General features: G+C 41.6%; 2 protein-coding genes across 4 annotated transcripts; both read left to right on the forward strand.

The window, feature by feature from the left end:
• Positions 1-2,902: 2,902 nt before the first annotated feature.
• LOC110475545 (acyl-coenzyme A synthetase ACSM3, mitochondrial-like) lies at positions 2,903-15,345 on the forward strand. Of its 2 annotated transcripts, XM_077786860.1 has the most exons (15): positions 2,903-3,115; positions 5,552-5,703; positions 6,620-6,885; positions 7,715-7,925; positions 8,352-8,559; positions 9,381-9,524; positions 10,076-10,232; positions 10,770-10,849; positions 11,767-11,890; positions 12,196-12,276; positions 12,405-12,506; positions 13,173-13,300; positions 13,400-13,499; positions 14,136-14,255; positions 14,899-15,345. In XM_077786860.1, the coding sequence occupies exons 3-15, from the start codon at positions 6,685-6,687 to the stop codon at positions 14,983-14,985; spliced, it is 1,743 nt and encodes a 580-aa protein (XP_077642986.1). In that variant the 5' UTR covers positions 2,903-3,115; positions 5,552-5,703; positions 6,620-6,684; the 3' UTR covers positions 14,986-15,345. The 2 variants fall into 2 exon arrangements, with proteins under 2 accessions (XP_077642986.1, XP_021395464.2); XM_021539789.3 differs by lacking the exons at positions 10,076-10,232; positions 10,770-10,849; positions 11,767-11,890; ... (4 more) ...; positions 14,136-14,255; positions 14,899-15,345 and adding an exon at positions 9,633-9,780.
• Positions 15,346-15,679: 334 nt separating this feature from the next.
• Positions 15,680-27,023, forward strand: LOC144247158 (acyl-coenzyme A synthetase ACSM3, mitochondrial-like). 2 transcript variants are annotated; one of them, XM_077786863.1, is made up of 14 exons: positions 15,680-15,832; positions 18,916-19,181; positions 19,969-20,179; positions 20,606-20,813; positions 21,218-21,361; positions 21,771-21,927; positions 22,388-22,467; positions 23,156-23,279; positions 24,008-24,088; positions 24,217-24,318; positions 25,263-25,390; positions 25,490-25,589; positions 26,202-26,321; positions 26,730-27,023. In XM_077786863.1, exons 2-14 carry the CDS (start codon positions 18,981-18,983, stop codon positions 26,814-26,816), a joined length of 1,743 nt encoding a protein of 580 aa, XP_077642989.1. In that variant the 5' UTR covers positions 15,680-15,832; positions 18,916-18,980; the 3' UTR covers positions 26,817-27,023. The 2 variants fall into 2 exon arrangements, with proteins under 2 accessions (XP_077642989.1, XP_077642987.1); XM_077786861.1 differs by having other exon boundaries at positions 15,680-19,181.
• Positions 27,024-27,073: the final 50 nt, after the last annotated feature.

Here is a 27,073-nt window from a genome sequence, read left to right on the forward strand (position 1 = left end):
TGTGTGTTGAGCCTTTATGAAAAATTTTTGCTGAAAATGATTGCAAAGGTGGACTATTCAATAACACATGGGGTATTTGCAATGCAATTTGAGAATGCTGATAGAGACTGCAGGTGGCAGGGCTCACCCAGAACAGCTACTGGGCTTTCCAAGAGGAAGGGTGTGTGGCTCTGGACAGAATGTAGCTGGAGTAAGGAGCAGGAAACTCCACAGCAAACCAGGATCCAGCAGCTCTCAGCTAATTCTAGGGCAGTGTTTTACACCAGAGGCAATTTCAGTATAATGATTTTTTTCCTAATAAACTAAGGTTTCACAGCTATTTTACCACAGCTGGGAAAGTGGAAGCTGAAATGCTTTTTGCCCAGGGAAATAAGAAGGGGCAGAAGAAACTGTTGGTGAACTCCAGAAAGAGAAGTCTCACAAACATAAAAGAAATGTTAAGCTTAGATACTAGACATTTGAGCAGATTGTCTGTGGGGAAGAGGGTGTAGGATCCATTTTCCTCTGAAATATTTTAATTCCAAAGAGATATTTTAGGAATGATCTCTTATCACTGAATGAGCTGAGTAGTCAGAGTTGCAGCTAACTAGGAATGTAAGCAGCATGCTTAGATAATGAGAGTTGGTAGAGCTAGCAGCTCCGTGCTGCAGCTGGGAGAAGTGAATGACTCCAGCAGCCAGAGGCAGGAGAACTTTAAGTACCATTAACCTGCTAACTGTGAGACACAAGTTCAGTGAGTGAACAGACAGATAAAAAGTGTTTCCTTGACTACCCAGAAATCATGTGGAAACATCCATCATGCACCTTTCCCCTGCTTTCCTGAGTGATTAGACTCCTCTTCAGTTCTCCATCAATTCCTTTTCATAACACTCATTCTCTGTTTGCCTCCCAGGTGCTTTATCTTTCAAGTCATTTGAGTGTTGCAGGAAATCATCACTCCTTTTATTGGGAGCCTTTTCTTGGGTTTTGTTTCGCTTCCTCTGGTTTAGATTTTTATTGACACTGATCACTTCAGGCCGTGGGATGAGGAAGCAGCTGCTGGGGCTAATGTGGCATCACAGGCTCCAAACTCGAGGAGCATCAGCAGGGAACAAGAGCAGACACGGATAAGAGGAACAGAGCTGGTGACAGGGTCACCAGGGAAGGCAGTGTGGGTGGCAGGACACCTGTGCAAACCAGTGTGCTGTGCCACAGCTGCCAGAAGCAAGAGGCCCTTCAAAGGCTCAAGAACAGCATTGTATTAACATGGGAGAATGTTTCCAGTATCAGTAGTTTTAGCTGGGTTGTAAATAAAAACAAGGATAAAGCAAAGGTTTGAAAATTAAAAGTGGGAAGAGAACCATAAATTCTGTATTTTGACTCTTACCTCCTCAGTACATTGACAACCTCAGTAAGCTGCTACTTCTTTTGGTGCAGTTTACTGAGATAAAATATACTGAAATGTGGACAGATAAATCTTTTGCTGACACATGAATGTGTTTAATTACCCTAAAAAATTCTTGAAGTGGCTGTACATAGAAGCACAATGAGTTAATTTTCCTTTAGCTAATTGCTGGTGGCCTCCAATTTCATTATTCTGTCTGAACTGATGGTTTAGGGATTGCTGCAGTCATTGTGAATGTACCTGTTGTCCTGCCAGATACTGATTTCCTGGCTGGTAGTTTCTGACATGGTCACAAAACCATTTCAGCAGTCCCATTTCTCATCTGTGCAGGCTGCTTTTACAGTTGCACTACAGATATATAAATTTCTCTGTAGAAGAGTCTTGAGATGAAGGATAGATTGATGTTTAGCATATCAGAGAAAAGAAGGGTGTTAATCTTGCTGCAGTTGCAAGCTTGCTTGTGTGACCTTGAATTCTCCCCTTCTCTTCTAGAGTGAAATACAGGCATAAACTTCTGTGCTGACCTCTCTACTTCTTCACTGAGGTTTGCAGTTCATTTGAGATTTCCTTCTATGTAAACATCAGTATTTATTCTAAGTTTGGATTATTGTAAGCATTCACTAAAATAAGCATGTGTGAGACACCTACATGAGGGACTCGTGCTAGTAAATAATTCTGCTGCAGGTAACTGCAATTTCTTCTGAATAACATCACCTTCAGCTGTTGTGCCTTAAAAAGGAGATTATTGTCTTCAAGAGTAACCTTCATCTTGCTTATTAAATGTCATTATCTCAGTTACAGGTTGCAGGAATTCTGTGGCTGACCCAGAGCCTCACTGGATGTACAAATGTTCTGCTAGAAAAGGTAAACATCACTTTCTCATAAATGAGAGCATGCTTAGCACACAAAGCAGCAGCACAACGTCTTGTGTGTTTGTCCTGAGGTTATCCATGTTTATCTAGGATCTGAAAACTTTTCACTGGAAAGAACAGCAGCAGGCATTCTCAGAAGCCTGTGGAATCAAGCATTCTCTGGGGTCTGTGTCTTTCCATGAATTCTTCTGATAAGTTGGAGGAAATGGTGTTAGCATGTGCTCTGAAGGCTGTGCATTTAGTAAGTGTACAAAGTTCTTTCTGTGATGGACATATTTGTTAGAGTGATTGAGAGTTTTTATGGTGCTTATTTGCTTTCCTCTACAGTGAAAGTCAACAGAGGGACTTACATTCAGGCAGTGTGCAGTGTAAACACTGAATCTCTCCCATGCAGGCAGCACTGATCAAAGGTCTACCTTCTGCTGGTGACAAGTGCTCTGAATTCCCTGTGCTCATAAGCATTTGTGTGGAATTTAGATCAGTTTAACGTGGATTAGGAGATGCCACAGCCTGCAGCAGATGAGCACTTTCAATTGAGTGCTGTGATGAGGTGCTGGGCAGGACTCACACATTGCTGGGTGATGTTTGCATCGTTTTCAGACGTGCACAGAACAGCTGGGATGGGAGAGGAGCAGTGCTGGGTTTCTGGCTCCATGCTTTGCTGTCACACTGAGTGCTTGCCCTGTGAACTTTGCCCAGCTCCAGAGGGATCTGTACACTGCCTGAAAGTCAGCCTGGACTTATGGTAACCTTCCCTGAAGGAAGGCAGACCTGGGACACTGTCAGGGAGGAGCTGACAGGTATTACAAAGGGTAGAAAACATCAAAGCAGACCTCACCTGATAAATACTGTGGGACTGGTAAGTAAATTACATTATGCAACAGGGAAAGCATTGGGGTTTTCTCATAACTGACAGGTCTAAGGTACAGTCTTGAATGAAAGTTTGTAAGCTCAAACTTTTCTGTTGTTGGTACAGCACTAGAAGAAATCCCATGTACTGGGAACCTGGGATTCCTTCCCACTCTCTATGTCTCTCTGATTGCTAATGAGTCAGGAAGAAAAATATCTCAGGTCTCACATTCTTTCTAGATTTTTGAAGCTAATTCCTGACAGCCTCACAGATTTCCTGGGTGATCTGGGTAATATTGTTTTCTCTCACATTACCTAAGTCTCTTTAATAGCTCCTTGTTAACACAGGTTGTTTATTTAGATACACTTTTTAGAAGTAGGATATAAAAGATTAGGGCTTTATGGCTTTTCTGTGCAGGTCCCATCTTTAGTCTCCTTGTGCTGTGGCAATGAAATTATTACAGCATCTTTCGTAGTGAGTGGTGGTGGGTTGTGTGGAGAAGTTGGGAAGAAGTATGGGGAAGTTGGTTTTACTGTGTCTGAAAATAAACAGCTCCAGGAGAAGGTGAGAGAGCACAGGAGGGAGCATTTGCCTACAGAAGCACCAGTGGATTCCCAGTGTGCTGGTGTAATTAGACATCCTTCTCTTGTCAGGGCTGCAGACAGAGCAGCAGGTCAGGTACCTGGGACAGTATTTGAGGGCTGCTCCTCTGCCAAATTTCTGCTTGTCTCTTGCACTTATGGATCTACTAATTGTGGATCTGACTGAGAGTGTGCTAAAGTCAGGGAAAAACTCTCACTTCTTTGCATAGGTAATTTTAAAGTCTGCAACTCTTCGACATCTTGTCTGTGAGGCTTTCCTCTGTACTTAAGTGCCAAGTTGTAGCTCAAGTAAGATACTACCTCATGGGTTAAACCAGAAGATTTTGCCATTGGTTTTCAGTAGTAACACAGTTTTCTGTGCAATAAATGGAAGGGGCTAAGTGTACCAATTCATCCTTAGGAGAGCTATCAGCTATCCACATGAACTATGAGGCCTCCCTAGACAATCCTTTCAGAACACTTAAAAAATATCTTACAGACATATTGAGATTCTGGAATTCCTTCAATTTACTAAGGAATTATTATTTCTGTAAATACCTGCCAGCCTTTAGTTGTAGGAGAAACATCTTTGACCCTTAAACTCTGACGAAATTTGGGAACTTTAACCCCAAAGCTGTAGCTGGTAGAAGAGACCAGGTATTCTAATGGTTGTTTCAGTGGCACAAAGGACAGAGCTGACTTGACAACAAGTGGGTCTGGATTAGTAGAATCAAGAAGAAATTCCTTCAATAATGACTATTTCTTCTTCTTGAGGAGTAGCAAGTGATGCTTTGCACCTCGTGCCTTTAGCAGACTTTTTATCCAGGAGGGCACCACTGAAAAGAAGGAATGTTCATAGTGGGGGTTGATGTGGTAGTCTCCATTTTCTGTGGGTGAAGGATCTTGAGTGTATTGCTGAAAATTATTCTGTTTCCATGCCTGCTGTGAGTGGGGCTGGGTTTTCTAGCAAGCTCTTTTCTATCAGTCTCAAAAGCTTTGCATTGTAATGCACCTTGAGATGTGTTCCATTAGTACTTGTAGAGTGTGCCTAATGAAATCAGGAGCTGTATATTCAGGCTGCTTGCAAGATAAGATCACACATAAATACAGATTCAGCAATCAGGTACTAAAGGAGAAAAAGAAGCAGAAAGATAAGAGTCTCCCATTTGACTTTGTGGTCTCTTTCTCTTCATAACAGCTCCTTTTCAAAGATGTCTTTCAAGCAACATACTGGTAAGGTTATAAAGCATCTCTCAGAATTGCAGGTTAAAACTATCAAGGCCTCTTTGATCTGGGGAGGCAGTGTTTAAGCTCAGAACACAGCCTGAGGCTCCCAGAACAAAGGTAGGATGACAAAACCATTTGCTGAGAGAGCTGGTTTTCCCTATCTGTCCCTAAAACAGATAGCCATCAACTTAAATCCCTCCTGGAAACCTCCTACTAGGAAGAAGGCTCTGTCATGAGAGGGTTTCTAACCTCTATGTCCTGAAAGGAAACTGCAGAAAAAGGAAGATCACACAACAGTCCATTTTGCCAGGACAGATTTGTAATGAGGAAAGGAGTGAAATTTAGTAGAACTGAACTGGTGGAGAACAATGTTTTCTTTTAGACATAGAGCAGATAAGGTCACATTCTGTGCATTTCTCCATCAATGAAATACTAGCTTTGGCTTTCTTTTTGTGCTTTGTAATTTGAGAGCTGTGGAAAATCTGCCCTCTGCAGAAGTCAGAGTCCAGTCAGCAGGAAACACTGGATTGAGGATCAATCATAATCTAGAGCCTTCTGCTTAGCTGTCACTCACACCTGTCAAATATGTGGTCAGGAGCCATTGAGACATGCCTCACATGTGCACTTTCTGTCTCAGTTTCTCAGGTGTGCCCCACAAATACAGTGATTTCAGAGTGATGCCAGTTACTGTTATTTATTGGCACTGAACACTGGAAGCTCTCGCTACACCTATGCTTGCAATAAATAATGCAAAGGTGAAAGTAACTGCAAAGAATCCCTGGGAGACAGGTATGTACTGCTGGCTGTTAAATAAGGACAACATCGTGGCACAAAAAATTTTAAATGCAAAGCTGATTTCATTGACTTGGGGAAAAATTCCCCTAGATATATGTGTACATCCTTAAGGACTTTATTACACTCAAAACAAGTTTATCTGATGATTCGGCACCTGTGAGTGAAAATCTAGTTTTCTTGACTTTCAGGCTTGGGCTTTAAATACCTGTGGCATTATCCATTCTGTCTATTCCACATGTACCTTTATGTTGTGTAGGAAAGACTAGGAAAAACTGCAAATGTTGGCTTTTACTTTCAAGTTTATTTTACAGCATGTATCTTTTCCCAAACTGCACACTTCAGCTGAAGTGCATAGCAAATGGACATCTTTGGCACTTCACCTTTGCTCACTTACTGTCTATTTTGTGTTTATTTCATGCCCTCAAAGAAAATAGAACTCATAAGAAAATAAATCAAAGATTCACCAGGTTTATTGGTGCATAAATTCAGTGTGACTCGCCATCTAGTGCAGGTTTAAGGCATAACATAATTACAGAGACAGTTTTAAGTCAAGGTGATAGTCTCCTAAACCACTTCAAAAGTAGTGGTATTTTATTTCTGTAAGCAGGCAAAGTAACATAAAATTTACAGGAATAGAGACATAGATATAGAGAAAAGGACTAGCAAGTAAAATTTTAGAGGTGAAATATGAGAGTCATTCATCAGCTGGCAACGTAGAGGACAAATATTCTAATGAAAAGCAGTGCACAATCCCTTTACAAGAAAAGGAGGAACATAAAATAATAGGGAAGATGCAGATGTGTTCAAACAACCTATTTATTTCAGCTGGTTTGCATTAATTCATCCAGCATCAGAAACTAGACAGCATCCAATAACTGTCTGGTTTTAAATGTATTTTCTTTCATTCCAGGTGACTGATTCCTTAGGTGTACACCCGATTCCTTCCCCTCAACCTCTGATAAAACATCATTTATCATGAGAGCATTTATTAAATCCTGCATTCCTCAGTGTTTGTGGATTCTCAGGTCACCTTCCACAACATTCCATGGAAACAACAGACTTCTTACATCTCAGATTATTTCCCATTATGAATCTATAAACCAGGGTAAAAAGGAACTGCCAGAATATTTCAACTTTGCAAGTGATGTCTTAGATGAGTGGGCACGACTGGAAAAGGTAGTATTTGTCTTTTCTTTTATAGACATTGATTGTAGTTTAACCCCAGCTGTCAACTAAGAACCACAGAGCCCCTGGAACTCACACACACATATACACACACCCCCAGTGGGATGGGGAGGAGAATCAGGAGAAAAAAAGGTAAACCACATGGTTTGAGGAAAGAACAGTTTAAGAATTTAAATAAATTGAAACAAATATAATAATAAGTAAAATGTAATACATACATTATGTATATATATATAAATATAGTAATAAGAAGAATATTAATAATAATTATCACTATTGTAGAAATAATAGTAGAAGTAGTAGTGATTAAAAGGGAGATAACAAAAATGAGAGAGGAACAAAGAAGACCCAGAAAGGATGAATGATGCACAACACAATTGCCCACTGCCCACTGATCAACACCCAGCCTGTCCCCAAACAGTGATTGGCACCTCTCGACCAACTTCCCACCAGGGTATAAACTGAGCAGGACCTCCTGTGGTTGGAATATCCCTTTGGGCAGTTCAGGTCAGCTGTCCTGTCTGTGATCTCCCCCACCTTTTCATGCACCAGCTTGTTGGCAGAGTGTGAAAAACTGGGAAGTCCTTGACTTAGTTGTTGCTAAGCAGTGCTTACACTATCCCAGTCAAAACCAGGACGTGGTGGAACAAATCTCAGATGATACAATTTTATTAATGGGTACTGGATAGTACTGGCACCATTTTGTTTATCAGAAAGATATATGGGTATCACTCCAAGAGAGTAGTTGCCAAGGATGGTTTATATTGAAGTGAAACCCTTTAATTTTTGTCTTATTTTAGTATCTCCTCACATGTTGTAGGATGGAAGAAAGCCAGCAAATCCAGCTTTTTGGTGGGTCAATGAGGAGGGAGAGGAGGTGAAGTGGAGCTTTGAGGAGCTGGGCTCTCTGACCAGGAAGGCAGCCAATGTCCTTTCTGAGGCCTGTGGTCTGCAGAGAGGAGACAGGGTTCTGGCAGTTCTGCCTCGTGTTCCTGAGTGGTGGCTCCTCAATGTGGCCTGCATGCGAGCAGGTGAGTGCCTCACTGACTTGTTGGGTGCAGACAGAAGGCAAAGAGAGCCTACAAGACAATGTAAACAGGAATATTCTGTTGTGACCTCTAGAAGGGATCTTTTGCCTAGAAGGAGAATTGGCAGCACCCACACAGGAAGCACAGGGCCAGACATGGTCCAGTCTAACAGCATCCTCAGGTGAAGCCAGTGAGGGCTGAATGGCTGCAACCTAAGGCCAGACTTGACCACATACATTGGAAGGCAGCTGAATTTATAATGGAAGAACTTATATGATTCGAGTCATTAATAATTCAATATATCTATTTTGCTCTGCTTTTAAACTGATAAACATCCACGATGGATAAAATCAGCATCAACAGAGAGACATTACCAAGTGTTTTTGGGAAATGCTGAGTTTTTTCAATTGCTCCTTGCTTTTTTTCCAGGAATTGTCCTTATTCCAGGAACATCTCAATTAACAGCCAAAGACATCTCATACCGACTGCAGGCTTCAAAAGCCAAGTGCATCGTTACCAATGACATGCTGGCACCTGCAGTGGAATCTGTCCTGCCTGGCAGCCAGTTCCTGAAAAGTAAACTCATTGTAGGCCAAGGGAGCAGGGATGGGTGGTTGAACTTCAAAGAACTCCTTGCGTGAGTATCCAGCTCTTTTCTTTCCAGATCTTTGAGGTGAAGGGCGCTGTATTAGTCAGGTGACATTGCTGAGTTGTGGGGGTAATTTTCAAAATACAAATGAGTTACGTTTTTGCATCCGTCTGTCAGTTCCCTGTTTTGTGATTACACTGGTAGAGGTTCATCTAATCCAGGTTTTTGGAATTTAGTTCATGTCCTTCAGCTTTGCTTAGCAGCAAGACAGTTTTTAGAAGCTCTCTGCTTCTACTGTGATCATCAGACAAGCACACAGAGTTCTAAACAATTGTTACGAGCTTGTCTGCTGGAGCCCTTTCTAATGGTTATTGATTAAATGGGAAAATACCCATTCCAGCTCTTGATGCTCAGTTCTTTCTTCCCTCTACTATCCTGGTGGCTCAGAGGATCTGACTTGTCCATCAGTCATTTGAACATAAATGATATACTGTTAGTAATAAGACCAATGTACTTGGCACGATAACCTCAGTTACTAATTTCAAGTTGGGGGCTGGTTTTTGCTTGTGTGAGGCAAACACTGATTCCTGGCTGCTGCTCCATAACCAACACCTGGAGTGCCCTTGCTAAAACAGTTGCAAAGTCACTGAAATATTCTGTAGGTACTCATATCTTAAAAGTTTTGGCATACAGGATATATTTGTTACAAGCAAAATGTGTTCTCTAAGTGTTCTTACCTGTGTTACCACCTATTTAGTGAGATCATTCACTTTGGGGCAATTCTCCTGTTGAACTTCTAAACAATAAAAATGCTGTTGCCCTGGTGGAAAAGTGTTTGTAGTGACTGGAATATATAATTTCTTCTGAAGGGTTGCATCTGCTGACCATAAATGTGTCAAGACAAGGAGTCAAGACCCAATGCTCGTGTATTTTACCAGCGGAACCACGGGCTTCCCAAAAATGGTGGTGCAGTCCCACAGCAGTTATGGCATTGGATTTGCAATCAGTGGCAGGTATTACCTTGCAGTTCCTCCCAGGGCCATGATTAAATGCTGTGATCAGCATTAAGCTGAAGATGAGACCATAACATTCCAGTAAATGCAGGCATTTCATAACTGTAGGATCTTGCATCTTCCTCATCTTGAAAATTAAAGGATAACCTTTCCCAAAGCATTCAGAATTGGAAGCTGGTGATCAAGGATCCAGAAAAGTAACTTGTTTAGTTTCCTGGAGAAATGAGCTGTGACTTAGCTGATGTCTCAACTGCACCAGGTAGGGAAAGCCTATTCCAGATGATCTGTTTGGGTTCTGCTCTAGATCCAGATTCTGCAGCTCAAGACAAAGATGTTTTGCACTGCTCACAAGAAAAATAAATGCTCAAAATATTAAGCAGGAGGGAAGGAAGAGAAATCAGAGAATATTTAAGACTCTTCAACTCTCCCAAGCTTTCCACAGAGCCCCACTTGCTGACGCCACATCTTCTAATGGAAGCCTCCTGCTGTGACCTGGGCCCGAGTCTCTCACATTCTCTGCAGCATTTCTTCCATCTCTGCTTTTTCATCAGGTATTGGTTGAACTTGACTCCTTCAGATATAATGTGGAATACCTCTGATACTGGCTGGGTTAAAGCAGCTTGGAGCAGTGTTTTTTCACCGTGGATCTGTGGATCCTGTGTCTTTGTACACAATATGCCACAGTTTAAACCAGAAGTTATTGCAGAGGTAAGTTTAACATTTTATACTGTAATATTTATTTCCATTTTACAAAATGAAGGAAACAAACTGGGCTCCAGTCTATGGGTGCCATTGCTTAGTAGCAGCAGGGATACTACTTCCCACATCCCAAGGAATTTGGTGCCCATTAAGGTCAAGGAACAAGTGTTTTCCCTCCTGGTTAGGCCATGTGTCATGGTTTGACTGTAGATGACAATTGGATAAAGACACAGGATATAAAGATCTTGGGACCACTGCTGTGTTGTGCAATATTGAACCTAAGTTCAGATATGAACTTCCATCTGCTTTGGGGTTAGGCTGAGTATGGGCCAGTACTCAGACTATAGCATAAACCTGAATTAAGGCTCTGTTTTCCTGGATTTTCAGTGAGTTGCCAGAGTGCCTATTCCCCCTTTAAGGCACTTTAAATCAATCAGTTGACTGATTCCCCTCAACACTGGCCTCTTTGTTAATCACCTGCACATTCACAAGGTCAGACCCAGCATTCCACTTTCTGTCCAGCACAATAATTTCCTATTTTTCTAGACTCTCTCAAGGTATCCCATCACCACCTTCTGCACAGCTCCCACCGCCTTCCTCATGCTGGTCAAACATGATGTGAGCAGGTACAGCAGGGAGGGGAGGGAGGCTGGGGAATAATGCTGGCACAGTTCTGCATGGTTAGTTCCTTAGCTTCCTTAATTCTCTTTTTCAGTTCAAGGAAACCTAATTAGCAAAGCTTGCTCTCAGTAAAGAAGATTCTCAGTTTTCAAATGTGAGAAGAATGAGCCACACTATAGACTACTTGGGCTTCAGTACTGGGTCTTTGAATAGACAGCACAGAGGAAACAAGGAAGATTTTTTTTTTAAGCTGTCACTTCCTCTGAACTTAGGCTTCACAGTTCAATTTCAGTCAATGTTTTAGTCAGCATTGGATCAGGGAGTTACTGGTGCACCATGGAGTTGTTCTCACATGTTTGAGAATGAAGGGAGCAGTTAGAGGAGTTCTGCACGCTGAGAGTTATTTGGTAGCTGTTCTTCCTGGTTTGTTACTCTGTAAAATACCCAGGTTGTGAGAAGTGGTTTGTAAGGAGTTTTCTCATCTTTGGTAAGGTACTCATTCTGGTCACATAGGTCTTTCATCTTGCTAAAAGTCAACCCAGGTTTAGCAAAGCTCGGCCTCTGTGTATCTATTCAACCTTATGTTGGCACATAACTCAGCTTTCCACACACATCTGATGTGCCTGTTCAGATTCCTCCTTTTATGTCAGCTCTCCCACAGAAACGCTTTTGCTCACTTTTTCCAGCAGAAAAACCTACTTCTATTGACACAGAGATAAACCACGTCATCTTCAGTGGCAGCTCAAGCAGTCTAGGATTCTAGCTGAGGTGCGCATAACAGGATGATGATTGTCATTTCCAAAGGGGCTTGTGAAGCTTTAGGTGTGCGTCCTTGGAAAGCTGAGGGAGTCTGTTCGGTTAAGTCTATTTACTGTTCTTTGCAAGAGTTAAGAAAATTATTTCATTTGCTCTTTCTCTCAAGCTACAAGTTCCCAAGTCTGAAGCACTGTGTAACTGGAGGGGAAGCACTGAATCCTGAGGTGTTGGCGAAGTGGAAAATCCAGACAGGGCTGGATATCCATGAAGGTTATGGCCAGACCGAAACAGTACGTTTGCAATAAATGTAATTACTGGTAGTAAAACACTTCACCATCTTTACTTCAAAAGCAAAGCTAAAATAGATTATTTTCTCTGGGCATTAATTTATTCTATGTGAGGTTTTAATGAAAAATATTAAAGCAGCTCATATCCCAGACTCTGATGTTCTCAAAAAATCACAGTGCTTTGGTCCCGATTCAACCCTTGTCACAACAAAGTCACAAAGAGGAGTCCTGACTAATGCAAACAATAATAAAATTTACAAGATGTTGCAACAATTTTTAAAAATCCTTTAAAAAAATCTATTCTGCAGGTGACAATCTGTGCCAATATGAAAGGAATGAAAATTAAACCTGGCTCTTTGGGAAAAGCTGTTCCCCCTTACGATGTGCAGGTATGTGGCAGTCGTGGGTAGAACAGCAAGGCAGTGCTGTCTGCGTCCCTCTGTGCCCTGCACTGAACTGCAGCAGATGTTCCTCTGAGCTGACCAAAGCACCCCTGCCGTGCCTGTCCTTTCTGCAGATCGTAGATGACCATGGGGCTGTTGTGCCTGCAGGAGAAGAGGGCATCATTGCTGTCCGAGTGCAGCCCACACGACCCTTCTGTCTGTTCTCCGAGTACTTGGTGAGCCTGACCTGCTGCCTCTGTGTCTGCTGGGAGACCCAGGAGAGAGCCAGGGCAAAGGTCTGCCAGGAGCAGAATTCCATGCAGGATCCTCAGAAAGCCTCACTGGGTTACTTGGGGACTTCAAGCCTGATCAGTGCATAGTTTCAGGAACAGACTGACTGACAGAGTGTAGTTTTAAAATGCACCACAAACCAGGGGATGCCTTGTTCCAGATATGTGCCATGCGTTTCATGTTCAGAGCATCACTCTTTTCTCTCTATTCCATTCCTATTTTTGGTTAAATGTTATTGAAGCAAGCCCATAAATTCTACTCCAACACATTAGAAGCTCAGCGAGGCTTTCCAAGGGGCAGGTATTGTATTCCCTCATACCACTGTCAGAGGTACCCCCATTCCAGCAGGCACTGCAGTCAGAGAAACCTTTGTACAGATGCCTGTCACACACAACATGTGCACAAGATCAACAGACCAAACACAAGCTACTGCACAAACCTCTCACATGTATATGACCATATGGCTCTGAGGTAGTGACACCTCAGTGAAAATACAAAGCAGTATTGAACACACTCATTTTGAGTACAGTTTTATTGTTCATTCTTAACATCACTGCTAAGGAAATGCAATAAAAGTAAGATACTTTTCTGAAATGTTTGATTTTTGCCAGGATAATCCAGAGAAAACTGCTGCCTCTGTGTGTGGAGATTTTTATCTCACCGGGGACAGAGGCGTTATGGATGAAGAGGGATATGTCTGGTTTGTTGGAAGAGCTGATGATATCATTAACTCTGCTGGGTAAGGCATTTCCTTTTAGATGTGCCTCATGAAACGCAGCCTGGAAGGAGCAAAGGACTGCTCCATGCTGCTGGGCTGAGCTGTCTTTGTGCTCCCCAGGTATCGCATTGGCCCATTTGAAGTGGAGAGTGCGTTGATTGAGCACCCAGCAGTCTCAGAGGCGGCTGTTGTCAGCAGCCCTGACCCAGTGCGAGGGGAGGTAAAACAAAATAGGAAAAAATGTGAAATAAATACCCTTTCTACTAAGTATTAACTGCCTTATATGTACTAGGCTTCCTTGGAATTCAATATGTTGCATATTTTGAAATTTTGTGAGCATAAACATTTTTAAAATGCGTATCTTGACAGATATCAAAAATTTAGAATTATTCCTTTGCAGGGTTTTATGTGGGGAAAAAAAATTGATTTTTCAGAGTATTCATGTGATCTTTTTGTCTAAGCAATGAAACTTTGATTATTTCTCATTTACCTCTAAGCATATGGAGGCAATGATATCCAGTGTTTAATTTTTGCTTTATATTTTCCAACTTTGCAACATTTCTTTGAGCAGCTGGGATGAGATTTTAATCTCTCTTTATTTTCCATACTAGAACTTTTTGAAAGTTTAATGATGTATAAAGTTAAGAAAACAAGGGGGAAATAGGAAAACATTCTCTGCTGCAGAATGAGTCCTTCATAGCACAGCATTCTGTAATAAACAGCTAATGAAAAGGGAAATTAAAGAAAAATATCAAATATTGGCATTCTGAATTTTGACATTCACTTTTCACGCCAGATGTATTTCCTTATTGCCAGCTCTGGAAGTTAATGGAACCCCTTCATTTTTGTGGCACAGGTGGTCAAAGCCTTCATTGTTTTAGCTCCTGCTTTTGTATCACATGATCCAGAAAAATTAATTCATGAGCTTCAGCAACATGTCAAGAAGGTGACTGCACCATACAAGTATCCAAGGAAGGTAAGTCCAGCCCAAAAGGACAGGTTCTCTCATTGTACCAGAAACTGAGCAATTTTTGTCCTGCCTCAGCTCTTTTTCAACAGCTTTCTGTCAAAACACTGCAGCCAGAGGTAGATAAAATAAAAGTCAATAATAGGGTCTGTTGTACCTGTAGCCTTGGGTTGGCTGTGTGTGCTAGAATGGACTCAGAGGGAGGCAATGGTGGTGAAATTTTACTTTATGAGGGCCCAGTCTTTCTTCATGGAATCCTGGAGTTTTCACAGCAGCTCAAATGGTCAAGGCATTCCATTCTAACCAGCTCTACCTTGACCTCTCCTCTGACAGACACCTAAATCAAAACAAAAGTTCCTGTTAGCATCAGTAGGTTGGAATCCATGTCTTCTCACTAGGAAAGACACCAGTAACTCCCTGTCCTGAAAGCTGAAGCTCTCAGCTCCTAGAGATTGTGATATGTCTCCCTGCAAGTAGTGTCTGTGCAGTAGTACAAGGTGTAGTAAGGAATTTCACCATTCCAGCCCTGGTTGTACAGCTTCCCATCCTTTATCCCAGCTATCCCATGCTAAAAGTGTTTTCACAATCTTTTGTTTCACCTGGTAAATTACCCACAAATTATTTGGCTACAGGGAGCATTTTTGCCTTTCAGGTGGAGTTTGTTCAGGATCTGCCAAAGACAGCTACTGGGAAAATCCAGAGAAAGGCTCTAAAGAGCAAAGAGTGGGCAAAGCTATAAAAAGAGCAAGAGTGATCTGGGAAATGAGGGAAGAAATTCTCCATCATGTGTACCAGCCATAACACAAGACATAAAGCAGGTTGTATAAACCCAGAGCAGAATGAGACCATCAGGAAAAACAAACTGTGAAAGAAAAAGGAGAAAACATTCTTTAGGATATGTGGTATTGGAGCCACGTTTGCCATCAACCTACAAATGTTTGGAAGGAAATGCAAGTAATTAAAATGGGAGAGAGAAAGACTCAAGTTCATACAGAGGTCTAATTTATTTTTACTGCAATTTGTATAAACATCTACGTTAAAAATGGGTGAAACTATAGGGCTTTGAACATTACAAATAAATGAGAAATTTATAAGAAGATATGTTTGTCCTGAGGTGGGTATCAGCAAGTAATCAACATCCAAAACCTACCATTGTAATATTGTCAATTTTTTTCAGAGTGGAAGGAAAAAAATGCATTTCTTTTTAATGCTTCTCTTCATCATGATAAATTTGTGATGTACTTAAATGGTTAAACTGGAGGAAAAAATGCTTTAGGTTAAGGTGCAAATGATGCACAATTAACAATGGTGTAAATGATTACAAGAAAAAAGTTACTCCACAGAAAGATCTCTGCTGCTTGGTCTGTTTTCTGCCACATTCTGTTCTCATTACTCCAGAAGTGAGCAATAAAATCAGAAGAGTTTCACTCCAAAAGCTTTATGAAGGAGTTTCCAGGTTTCACATCTCCAGGGAACAGCTGATCCTTACAGTGTCTCTTATGGGAAACATGTCCTAACAGGTGTGTGAAATGAAAGAAGAGGATCTCCCCCAGCAGCTCCTGATCTTTCCTGTCCACAGCAGACAGGTGAGGAAAATGTTATTTATCTGAACTCCTCGTGTTGATGATCACTGAGCAAAGCAAATGGTATTAAATCAGGAATAACCAGTTTTGATTCTCACTTCTCATTCTGAGAACTTTTCCATTACTGGGTCTTTTCCTTAGTTTCCTTAGTTTTCTCTCTTCATTTTCACCTCTACATTTGCAGGTGAGAAAGTGCTAAGAACTTGAAGGTTTACACAGTCTTCTTGCAGATGTTGTTGCAGAGCACTTGGGAATCCCAAACTCTAAATGTGTTTCATCTTGTCAGTCTTGAATATCATTTCCCTAAATATTCCTAAATATTGTGTCCCTCCTCTTTCTCTCATAGGCTATTATGTATATTTTGTACACGTATATTACATTTGTCATTGTAATGCTCTGAAATATGCAAGTTACAGCTAAATGAGAGAATTAGAGCAGACCAAGAAAGGAGAAGCATTTTCCTATGTGATTAAGGCTTGTTTACAACTCATCAGTATTTCTCTGCCACAATGTCCAAGGATTATGCAGAACATCATGAATTTCTGTTGCTTTTGACAAAATATCTATCTGGGGAAAAAAATGTGCATCCAGATTGTTTATGCTGGCAGACATCACTGAAAAGATTACGTTGTGTTAAGCTCTGGGTATTTGAACTCATTTGCCTGATAGGCAGATTAAATATTACTGTATAAGGTTCTACTAAGGAATAAGGCAACAGTTCCGATGTTAAATAAGTAACTTTTCTTGAGAAGTAAAAATTACCAATGCTGAGACCCATGCACCAAAGATGTGAGAATAAATAGTAACAATTGAAGACATGCGACAGGGGGTAAAATATATAGGCAGGTCCATGATCTGTTTTTTTTTCTTGTGGGATGCCTAGAGTTGAAAGTGCTTGTAGGAAATGTTTAATAACATCTTTTCCTGTTTCACCTATGTGAGCAGAGGCAAAGATTGCTCCTGAGAATGTGTCTATGGAAACATGTGTGCATTTGAAGCAACCAAAAGACACATTGCTCTGCCAGATTTGCAATCTGTGAAGTCCTCTAGAACTTACTCCTGCCTCAACAGACAGCAGAGAATATTTCTGGCAGCCAGAGCATGTAGTGACAATGCACGTTAGTTTGTTTATTAACTTCTGTTAGGAATCTTGGCAAAGAAGAATGAAAACATATATGCATGACAAAATAGGGATGCTGTTTCTGAAAAAAAATAAAAACTAAAAGTTTTAAGAAAGGAGTATAACTGATCATTAGTAACTGTCTCTAGGAAGGAATTTTCAGCTCTCTTAACAATACCTGTAAAATAAGCAGAATCAATTACCAAATTAAAAAGGAATGTAACAAAAGAAGCAACAGGAATGATCTTTAGTAAAGGCTTAACCCAATTAATAGTTTGTAACAGTCTGAGAGAAAATTTTAAGTTCCAAATATTTCTAGGGTAATGTTTGCTGTATCTTTTCCTCTGCAATGGAGAAAGGGGCTGGGGTAGAGATTTGCATTGTGTCCTGTGTCTGGGACAGGTTCCACCCTCAAGTTCCATCCGCGGGGGTTAGAGGGGTTAAAAGCAGTCTCGGTTTGGGAAGGGATCCTGCATGGTGGAGTGGCCCCGGACCCCCCGGATTCCTGCCACACCAGCAAGGCCGGGGAGGGGCCAAGCACTGGGAGTTGGTGCTTTTTGGCTTTGAGCGTTTTGAGAATCACACGGAAAGCAGGCAGCAGACGCATCATGAGAGGGCCCCCTTGGTAGCTAGGTCATGAAGTGTGACACCCACAAAATCTCAAAATCCCGCCGAGAAAATTCCACAGTCCGTGACAGTTCCCACAGTGCTGTGAGGGGCTGAGCCGGCAGCAGGCAGCCTGTCCCACGGGCTGCAGCTGGCGAGGCAGAAGCGGCTGGGCTGAGGCAGCGCCCATGGGCGAGCGCAAGGCCCTGGCGGCAGCAGAGCTTGGCACAGCACTCCTGGCTGCAGTCACTGGAAGGTTCTGAAACACTCGTTTTAGGAGGTTTTTTACCTCACAATTTCGGGCCCTTCTGTGAACTACTAAGAAAAATTTAAAGCTGTCATATATGTCCCTGTCTAGTCTTGCCAGTCTTATTCCCATAAGAATCAGGATTAAGTGGGGTGTGCCCACCTGGTTGGGGTAGGAACAGCAGGAATAAGTGTCTCTATTCTCCGCTTACCTGCTTTTTCAGGCAGGCATCCGAAAGATCTGAGCCAACTCCGAGGGTTGCTTGTAGCCGTGTCAGGCCTGCCGATTTAATCCACAGCAGAGAAAAATGTCCTATTGATTGGCCAAAACCCAGCCAAATTGAACCAAAGAAGATCCCTCAATATGAAGTCCCTGTTTGGACACCAGTTATTGTAGTTTTCACTCACTGTGACCCCTAGTTTGACTTGGCCAGAGGAACTGGCAAAAAAAAGGGATGAGAATGATGGTCTTGCCTGAAAAATAAAGACTTTAATAGCAAAATAACAGATGTAGAAACTGCAGAGTCCAGGGGCAAGATCCAAAGATGGGGGCAAGGCAAACACCAAAAGGTATAGGGGTCTTCTGAGGGTAAGGATCCAACCAGGAACGAGAACTTCGAACATGACCTTATTTGTAAAAGGTACCGAACCAGCTGAGAGCAAGAACCAGAAACCTGACCAAACATAGGATGGTTCTATTAAGATACTGACTCCCATGGCCCCACTCTTCTTGACATGGCCTGGCTAGGTGTCCTTTCTTCAGTGTCCTGTTTCCCATGGCCTCAGACTGATGCCTCCTGCATATGCTACTGAGGTTAAACCACCATTTATCCCAGCTGAATGAGATTCCAGAGTTGTTTTTGTTCCAGGATTGATAGCAACAACTCTGCTAATTTTATTAACTTCAAGATGACTGTGCTTATTCCTTCTGTATACCATAATGTTAAATACTCACATCACAAAAATACAGGTAACATGATACAAAATGTATCATGTTATAAACATGTATAAACAGCCTATTTTTTCAAGCTGGTTTGCATTCATTTATACTACATCATACATGGGAGAACATCCAATAACTGTCTGGTTTTAAATGTATTTTCTTTCATTCCAGGTGACTGATTCCTTAGGTGTACACCCAATTCCTTCCCCTCAACCTCTGATAAAACATCATTTATCATGAGAACATTTATTAAATCCTGCATTCCTCAGTGTTTGTGGATTCTCAGGTCACCTTCCACAACATTCCATGGAAACAACAGACTTCTTACATCTCAGATTATTTCCCATTATGAATCTATAAACCAGGGTAAAAAGGAACTGCCAGAATATTTCAACTTTGCAAGTGATGTCTTAGATGAGTGGGCACGACTGGAAAAGGTAGTATTTGTCTTTTCTTTTATAGACATTGAATTGTAGTTTAACCTCAGCTGTCAACTAAGAGCCACAGAGCCCCTGGAACTCACACACAGACACACACATACACACACCCCCAGTGGGACGAAGAGGAGAATCGGGAGAGAAAAGGTAAAACACATGGGTTGAGGAACAAACAGCTTAAGAATTGAAATATAATAATTATAATAATCATACTAGTAGCAGTAGTATCTCATTGCCCACTGATTGATGCCCAGCCAATTTCCAAGCACCTCCCAGCAAACTTCCTCCCAGAATATAAACTGAGCAGGACCTCCTGTGATGTGGAATATCCCTTCAAGCAGTTCAGGTCAGCTGCCCTGTCTATGGTCTCTCCCAGATTTTTGTGCGCCTCTTTGTTGGCGGTGTGTGGGAAACTGGAACGTCCTTGACTTACAGTAAGCACTGCTTAGCAACAACTAAAATATCAGTGTGTTATCAAAACTGCACTGATCCTAAATTCATAAACCACAGCAGTTTATCAGGACATGGTAAGAAAATTGATTCTATTCCAGCCAAAACACGGATACAGTGGAACAAAGCTCAGATGATGCAAATCCATTTTCCTCATGGGTACTGGGCAGTATTGACTGCAGAGTGGAAAGCACTATTTTATTTTGTTTATCAGAAATACAGGTATCACCCTAAGAGAGTGATTGCTAGGGATGATTTGGTTAGTTTAGAGTTATTTTGTATTGAGGTGAAACCTTTTAAAGTTTGTCTTATTTTATTATCATCTAATGTGTTGTAGGTTGGAAAAAAGCCAGCAAATCCAGCTTTTTGGTGGGTCAATGAGGAGGGAGAGGAGGTGAAGTGGAGCTTTGAGGAGCTGGGCTCTCTGACCAGGAAGGCAGCCAATGTCCTTTCTGAGGCCTGTGGTCTGCAGAGAGGAGACAGGGTTCTGGCAGTTCTGCCTCGTGTTCCTGAGTGGTGGCTCCTCAATGTGGCCTGCATGCGAGCAGGTGAGTGCCTCACTGACTTGTTGGGTGCAGACAGAAGGCAAAGAGAGCCTACAAGACAATGTAAACAGGAATATTCTGTTGTGACCTCTAGAAGGGATCTTTTGCCTAGAAGGAGAATTGGCAGCACCCACACAGGAAGCAGAGAGCCAGACATGGTCCAGTCTAACAGCATCCTCAGGTGAAGCCAGTGAGGGCTGAATGGCTGCAACCTAAGGCCAGACTTGACCACATACATTGGAAGGCAGCTGAATTTATAATGGAAGAACTTGTATGATTTGAGTCATTAATAATTCAATATATCTATTTTGCTCTGCTTTTAAACTGATAAACATCCACGATGGATAAAATCAGCATCAACAGAGAGACATTACCAAGTGTTTTTGGGAAATGCTGAGTTTTTTCAATTGCTCCTTGCTTTTTTTCCAGGAATTGTCCTTATTCCAGGAACATCTCAATTAACAGCCAAAGACATCTCATACCGACTGCAGGCTTCAAAAGCCAAGTGCATCGTTACCAATGACACGCTGGCACCTGCAGTGGAATCTGTCCTGCCTGGCAGCCAGTTCCTGAAAAGTAAACTCATTGTAGGCCAAGGGAGCAGGGATGGGTGGTTGAACTTCAAAGAACTCCTTGCGTGAGTATCCAGCTCTTTTCTTTCCAGATCTTTGAGGTGAAGGGCGCTGTATTAGTCAGGTGACATTGCTGAGTTGTGGGGGTAATTTTCAAAATACAAATGAGTTACGTTTCTCTGTCAACTTTCAGCATTGTAATTACACTTCATTAAGTACAGATTCATGCAACCCAGGTTCTGAGACCCACGTTCAGGTCCTTCAGCTTCTTCTTGCTCCTCAGCCTTGTGATTCATACTGTATGCGTAAGGCAAAATGTGTTCTCTAACTTTTCCCTGTGATATATAATAGATTTAGTAAGATCATATCATTTGGGGCAGCTTTCCTGTTGAACTCCTAAACAATAAAAATACTGCTTCCCTAGTGGAAAAGTGTGTGTAGTGACTGGAATATGTAATTTCTTCTGAAGGGTTGCATCTGCTGACCATAAATGTGTCAAGACGAGGAGTCAAGACCCAATGCTCGTGTATTTTACCAGTGGAACCACGGGCTTCCCAAAAATGGTGCTGCATTCCCACAGCAGTTACGGCATTGGATTTGCAACCACTGGCAGGTATTACCTTGTGATTCCTCCCACGGTCCTGATTAAATGCTGTGATCAGCATTAAATTGAACATGAAACCATAGCATTCAGGTAAATATAGTCATTTCATAACTGTAGGATTTGCACCTTCTTCATCTTTCCCTTCTCATGGTAAACCCCTTATTATTAAAAGCTTCTTGAGGGCCCAATTGCGCTCATCATGCAGAGTTGTGTCACTTGCAGGGCTGAAAGCAGAGGAGCAATAAGGAAACATCCCTACAGCTGCACCAGAGGAAGTCAAGTGCTCTCATGTTGGGTCAACCTTCCATGAGAACCAGAGCAACCTTGGGCCATTTTGCTATGTCTTAAAAGTTAAATCTGTGGCTTGGTACTGATTTGCTTTCCCTGAAAGTTTTTTCCATCTCTGCTTTTTCATCAGGTATTGGTTGAACTTGACTCCTTCAGATGTAATGTGGAATACCTCTGATACTGGCTGGGCAAAATCAGCCTGGAGCAGTGTTTTTTCACCATGGATCTGTGGATCCTGTGTCTTTGTACACAATATGCCACAGTTTCAACCAGAAGTTATTGCAGAGGTGAGTAATCCCCACATCTCAAGCAATCCAAAGGTACCAGAATGCCTACTCCTCTTCCCAGGTCTTTTTCAAAACCACTCGGCTGGATGATTCTCCTCAACATTGGCCTCTTGTGTGGGGCAGAAACTCTAACTTTCCCAAGAATAATACTGGAAAACCTGTGGTATAGTTCCCTATCACCAATTAGGTTTGAGCCTGGGACACAGACACTTTGGAAAACACCCCAAAAAACCTTTAATTGGAACTACTGTTCTCACTGGTCCTTCATTTACATGAATGACTTCTGTTGGACAGAAATTTCCATTTTTTCTGCAGGAGTTGGACTGCCTGGTACAGCATTTTTAGGGTTTTAATCTTGCAGACATTTAAGCATGTAAATTGTGTTAATCACCTGCACATTCACAAGGTCAGACCCAGCATTCTACTTTCTGTCCAGCACAATAATTTCCTATTTTTCTAGACTCTCTCAAGGTATCCCATCACCACCTTCTGCACAGCTCCCACCGCCTTCCGCATGCTGGTCAAACATGATGTGAGCAGGTACAGCAGGGAGGGGAGGGAGGCTGGGGTATAATGCTGGCACAGTTCTGTATGGTTAGTTCCTTAGCTTCCTTAATTCTCTTTTTCAGTTCAAGGAAACCTAATTAGCAAAGCTTGCTCTCAGTAAAGAAGACTCTCAGTTCTCAAATGTGAGAAGAATGAGCCACACCATAGGCTACTTGGGCTTCAGCACTGGGTCTTTGAATAGACAGCACAGAGGAAACAAGGAAGATTTTTTTTTTAAGCTGTCACTTCCTCTGAACTTAGGCTTCACAGTTCAATTTCAGTCAATGTTTTAGTCAGCATTGGATCAGGGAGTTACTGGTGCACCATGGAGTTGTTCTCACATGTTTGAGAATGAAGGGAGCAGTTAGAGGAGTTCCGCACGCTGAGAGTTATTTGGTAGCTGTTCTTCCTGGTTTGTTACTCTGTAAAATACCCAGGTTGTGAGAAGTGGTTTGTAAGGAGTTTTCACATCTTTGGTAAGGTACTCATTCTGGTCACATAGGTCTTTCATCCTGCCAAAAACCAGCCCAGGTTTAACAGAGAGCTCAGGCTCTGTCTTCTTATTCAGCCTTTCCTTCAGCCTTAGATGTACTTGGAAAGCTGAGGAAGTCTGTTTAGTAAAGGTTGCTTACTGCTCATTTTAGGAGTTAAGAGAATTATTTCGTTTGCTCTTCCTCTCAAGCTACAAGTTCCCAAGTCTGAAGCACTGTGTAACTGGAGGGGAAGCATTGAATCCTGAAGTGTTTGCAAAGTGGAAAATCCAGACAGGGCTGGATATCCATGAAGGTTATGGCCAGACCGAAACAGTAAGTTTGCATTAATTCTTGTAGTATACCCATTCAACAGTAAGAATACCAGAGCCATTATGTCCTTGATAAATCAATGGGAAACGTGAGAATCGCTTATATGGTTTAAAAAAAAAAAAATACTTTGTATAATTATAATTATACAGTTCCAGAATCAGCAATCTGCGTGTTCTAATGGTTTAGACCCCTGCAAAAACCATGCCTGAGACAATTCCGATCAAATAAGTTGTAGGAGATCCCGTTATCATCTTTACTTCAAAAAACCCTGAAAACATAATTTGCTTCAGCTATCAATTTGGCCTGTCTGAGTTTTTAATGGCAAATATTAAACCAGCTCACATCCCAGATTTCTCTGTAACTGAACATTAACAAAACTATTAAGATCCAGATCTCGGGCTTTCTTTCATTTTGCCCTTGAAATGTTTCCAAATTAATTGTCCCTGTATTGAAATAATATTTGTAATAATAATCTGCTGTCCTGCAAAATAAAAGTCAAGTGTTTGCAGGACAATCCACTAGCTCAGATCCAACAAAACAAAGCTCACACAGGTCTGATGTGAAATGCCTCTCAACCCCTCTCTTATGTTCTCAAAAAAATCACAGTGCTTTGGTCCTGATTCAGCCCTTGTCACAACAAAATCATGGAAAGATGCCTAATACAAACAATAATAAAATTTACAAGATGTTGCAACAATTTTTAAAAATCTTTAAAAAAATCTATTCTGCAGGTGACAATCTGTGCCAATATGAAAGGAACGAAAATTAAACCTGGCTCTTTGGGAAAAGCTGTTCCCCCTTACGATGTGCAGGTATGTGGCAGTCGTGGGTAGAACAGCAAGGCAGTGCTGTCTGCGTCCCTCTGTGCCCTGCACTGAACTGCAGCAGATGTTCCTCTGAGCTGACCAAAGCACCCCTGCCGTGCCTGTCCTTTCTGCAGATCGTAGATGACCATGGGGCTGTTGTGCCTGCAGGAGAAGAGGGCACCATTGCTGTCCGAGTGCAGCCCACACGACCCTTCTGTCTGTTCTCCGAGTACTTGGTGAGCCTGACCTGCTGCCTCTGTGTCTGCTGGGAGACCCAGGAGAGAGCCAGGGCAAAGGTCTGCCAGGAGCAGAATTCCATGCAGGATCCTCAGAAAGCCTCACTGGGTTACTTGGGGACTTTGAGCCTGACCAGTGTGTGGTGATGCTGAGGTGCAGGACATTCTCAAGAAAACAGTGGACTCAGGCTAACTTAACGATATTCTCCACTGCAACTGAACTGTCATAATGAATAAACTTCGGGGGACCTATCTATGGTTTTAATCCTTTTTCTGAACCCCCATAATATTTGGATATTTGTAGCATCCTCAAACAACAACTTGTAAAACGTATTTTCTTGCTAGGGGATAACAAACTTCTATAAGTTCAATACCATAGCTTCTGGTTTTCACTCTGTCTTCTGTTGTCAAAGTGTGTAACCAAGGTTACACATCCCTGTGTAACCAAGAGGTTACACTGGATGTAGAGGTTCCATAAGTCAATGCAAATAATGAAATTTTTCCTGCAGGTGACCTCATTTGAGTTTTGGTCCTGTCAGTTAAGGGTAAAAAGGTTTTTTTGACAGGATGTTATTGTGGCAACTCCCTGCAATGATGAATCATTTCCCTGAACAGAATGGGTTACACATTTTTGTGGGTTACACATTTGCTGTGATGGATGGGCGTTTTGATAGACCACAACCTTTTCTTTCGAGAACAGAAATCTCTACATACATTCTTTAGTGTGTAGTGCTCTTTTCCACCTGTCACATACTTCAGGCCTCAAACTGCTAATTAATATGGTTCTGGGTTTTTTAGTTGAAAATATGAAACAGTATTGAACACACTCATTTTCAGAACAACTGAAAAAATTACTTCTATCATTCTTTGCACCACTGCTAAGGAAATGCATTATGCTTCACTAATAATCAGATACTTTTTCTGAAATGTTTGATTTTTGCAAGGATAATCCAGAGAAAACTGCTGCCTCTGTGTGTGGAGATTTTTATCTCACCGGGGACAGAGGCGTTATGGATGAAGAGGGATATGTCTGGTTTGTTGGAAGAGCTGATGATATCATTAACTCTGCTGGGTAAGGCATTTCCTTTTAGATGTGCCTCATGAAACGCAGCCTGGAAGGAGCAAAGGACTGCTCCATGCTGCTGGGCTGAGCTGTCTTTGTGCTCCCCAGGTATCGCATTGGCCCATTTGAAGTGGAGAGTGCGTTGATTGAGCACCCAGCAGTCTCAGAGGCGGCTGTTGTCAGCAGTCCTGACCCAGTGCGAGGAGAGGTAAAACAAAATAGGAAAAAATGTGAAATAAATACCCTTTCTACTAAGTATTAACTGCCTTATATGTACTAGGCTTCCTTGGAATTCAATATGTTGCATATTTTGAAATTGGGTGGGCTGAATTTTTTTTAAATCCATATCTTAATAGATCTTACCATATCAGAATTGTTTATTTGTTTGCATGTTTTCATGTGGAAAAATAGTTTGGCTTTTCAGACTAGTAAAGACATGTTTTTGTCTAAGCAATGAAATTTTGATTATTTTTGTTTTGTCACCTAGTGCACTTTAGCAATGACATCCAGAGTGTTTAATATTTGTTTTATATTTTCTACATTTGCAACATTTTTTTGAGCAACAGAATCAAGATTTTCAGCTTTATTATGATATAACTTTAATGGAAAAAAAAAAGCTGGAAATATGGAAAAAATCCTCTGCTGCAGAATGAGTCCTTCATAGCACAGCATTCTGTAATAAACAGCTAATGAAAAGGGAAATTAAAGAAAAATATCAAATATTGGCATTCTGAATTTTGACATTCACTTTTCACGCCAGATGTATTTCCTTATTGCCAGCTCTGGAAGTTAATGGAACCCCTTCATTTTTGTGGCACAGGTGGTCAAAGCCTTCATTGTTTTAGCTCCTGCTTTTGTATCACATGATCCAGAAAAATTAATTCATGAGCTTCAACAGCATGTCAAGAAGGTGACTGCACCATACAAGTATCCAAGGAAGGTAAGTCCAGCCCAAAAGGACAGGTTCTCTCATTGTACCAGAAACTGAGCAATTTTTGTCCTGCCTCAGCTCTTTTTCAACAGCTTTCTGACAAAACACTGCAGCCAGAGGTAGATAAAATAAAAGTCAATAATAGGGTCTGTTGTACCTGTAGCCTTGGGTTGGCTGTGTGTGCTAGAATGGACTCAGAGGGAGGCAATGGTGGTGAAATTTTACTTTATGAGGGCCCAGTCTTTCTTCATGGAATCCTGGAGTTTTCACAGCAGCTCACATGGGCAAAGCATTCAGTCAGCATTTCATCATCCCAGCCCTGGCTGTGCAGCTTCCCATTCTTTCATCCACAGCCATAATGACAGTGTGTCTTTCCTTCAGCTGGGAATTTAACCAGGACGTATTTTTGCCTTTCAGGTGGAGTTTGTTCAGGATCTGCCAAAGACAGTTACTGGGAAAATCCAGAGAAATGTTCTAAGGAGCAAAGAGTGGGCAAAAGTATAAAAAGAGCATGAGTGATCTGGAAAACAAGGAAAATATTCCATTACCTGTGCCAACCATAACATATCAAACATGGCACATGTTTATGACCCAGAACACGTGGAAACATTGCAAAAAACAGCTTGTGGAAGAAAAAGTAGAAAACACTCAAACAAAACGTGACTACAATTCTTAGATACATATAAATAAAAGAGACATTTATAAAAGTAATCTTTGTCCTGTGGTGGGTATTAGCAGCACATTGACGTATTCTTGTCAAT

The sequence above is a fragment of the Lonchura striata genome, chromosome 16, assembly GCF_046129695.1.
Source record: "Lonchura striata isolate bLonStr1 chromosome 16, bLonStr1.mat, whole genome shotgun sequence".
NCBI lineage: Eukaryota > Metazoa > Chordata > Aves > Passeriformes > Estrildidae > Lonchura > Lonchura striata.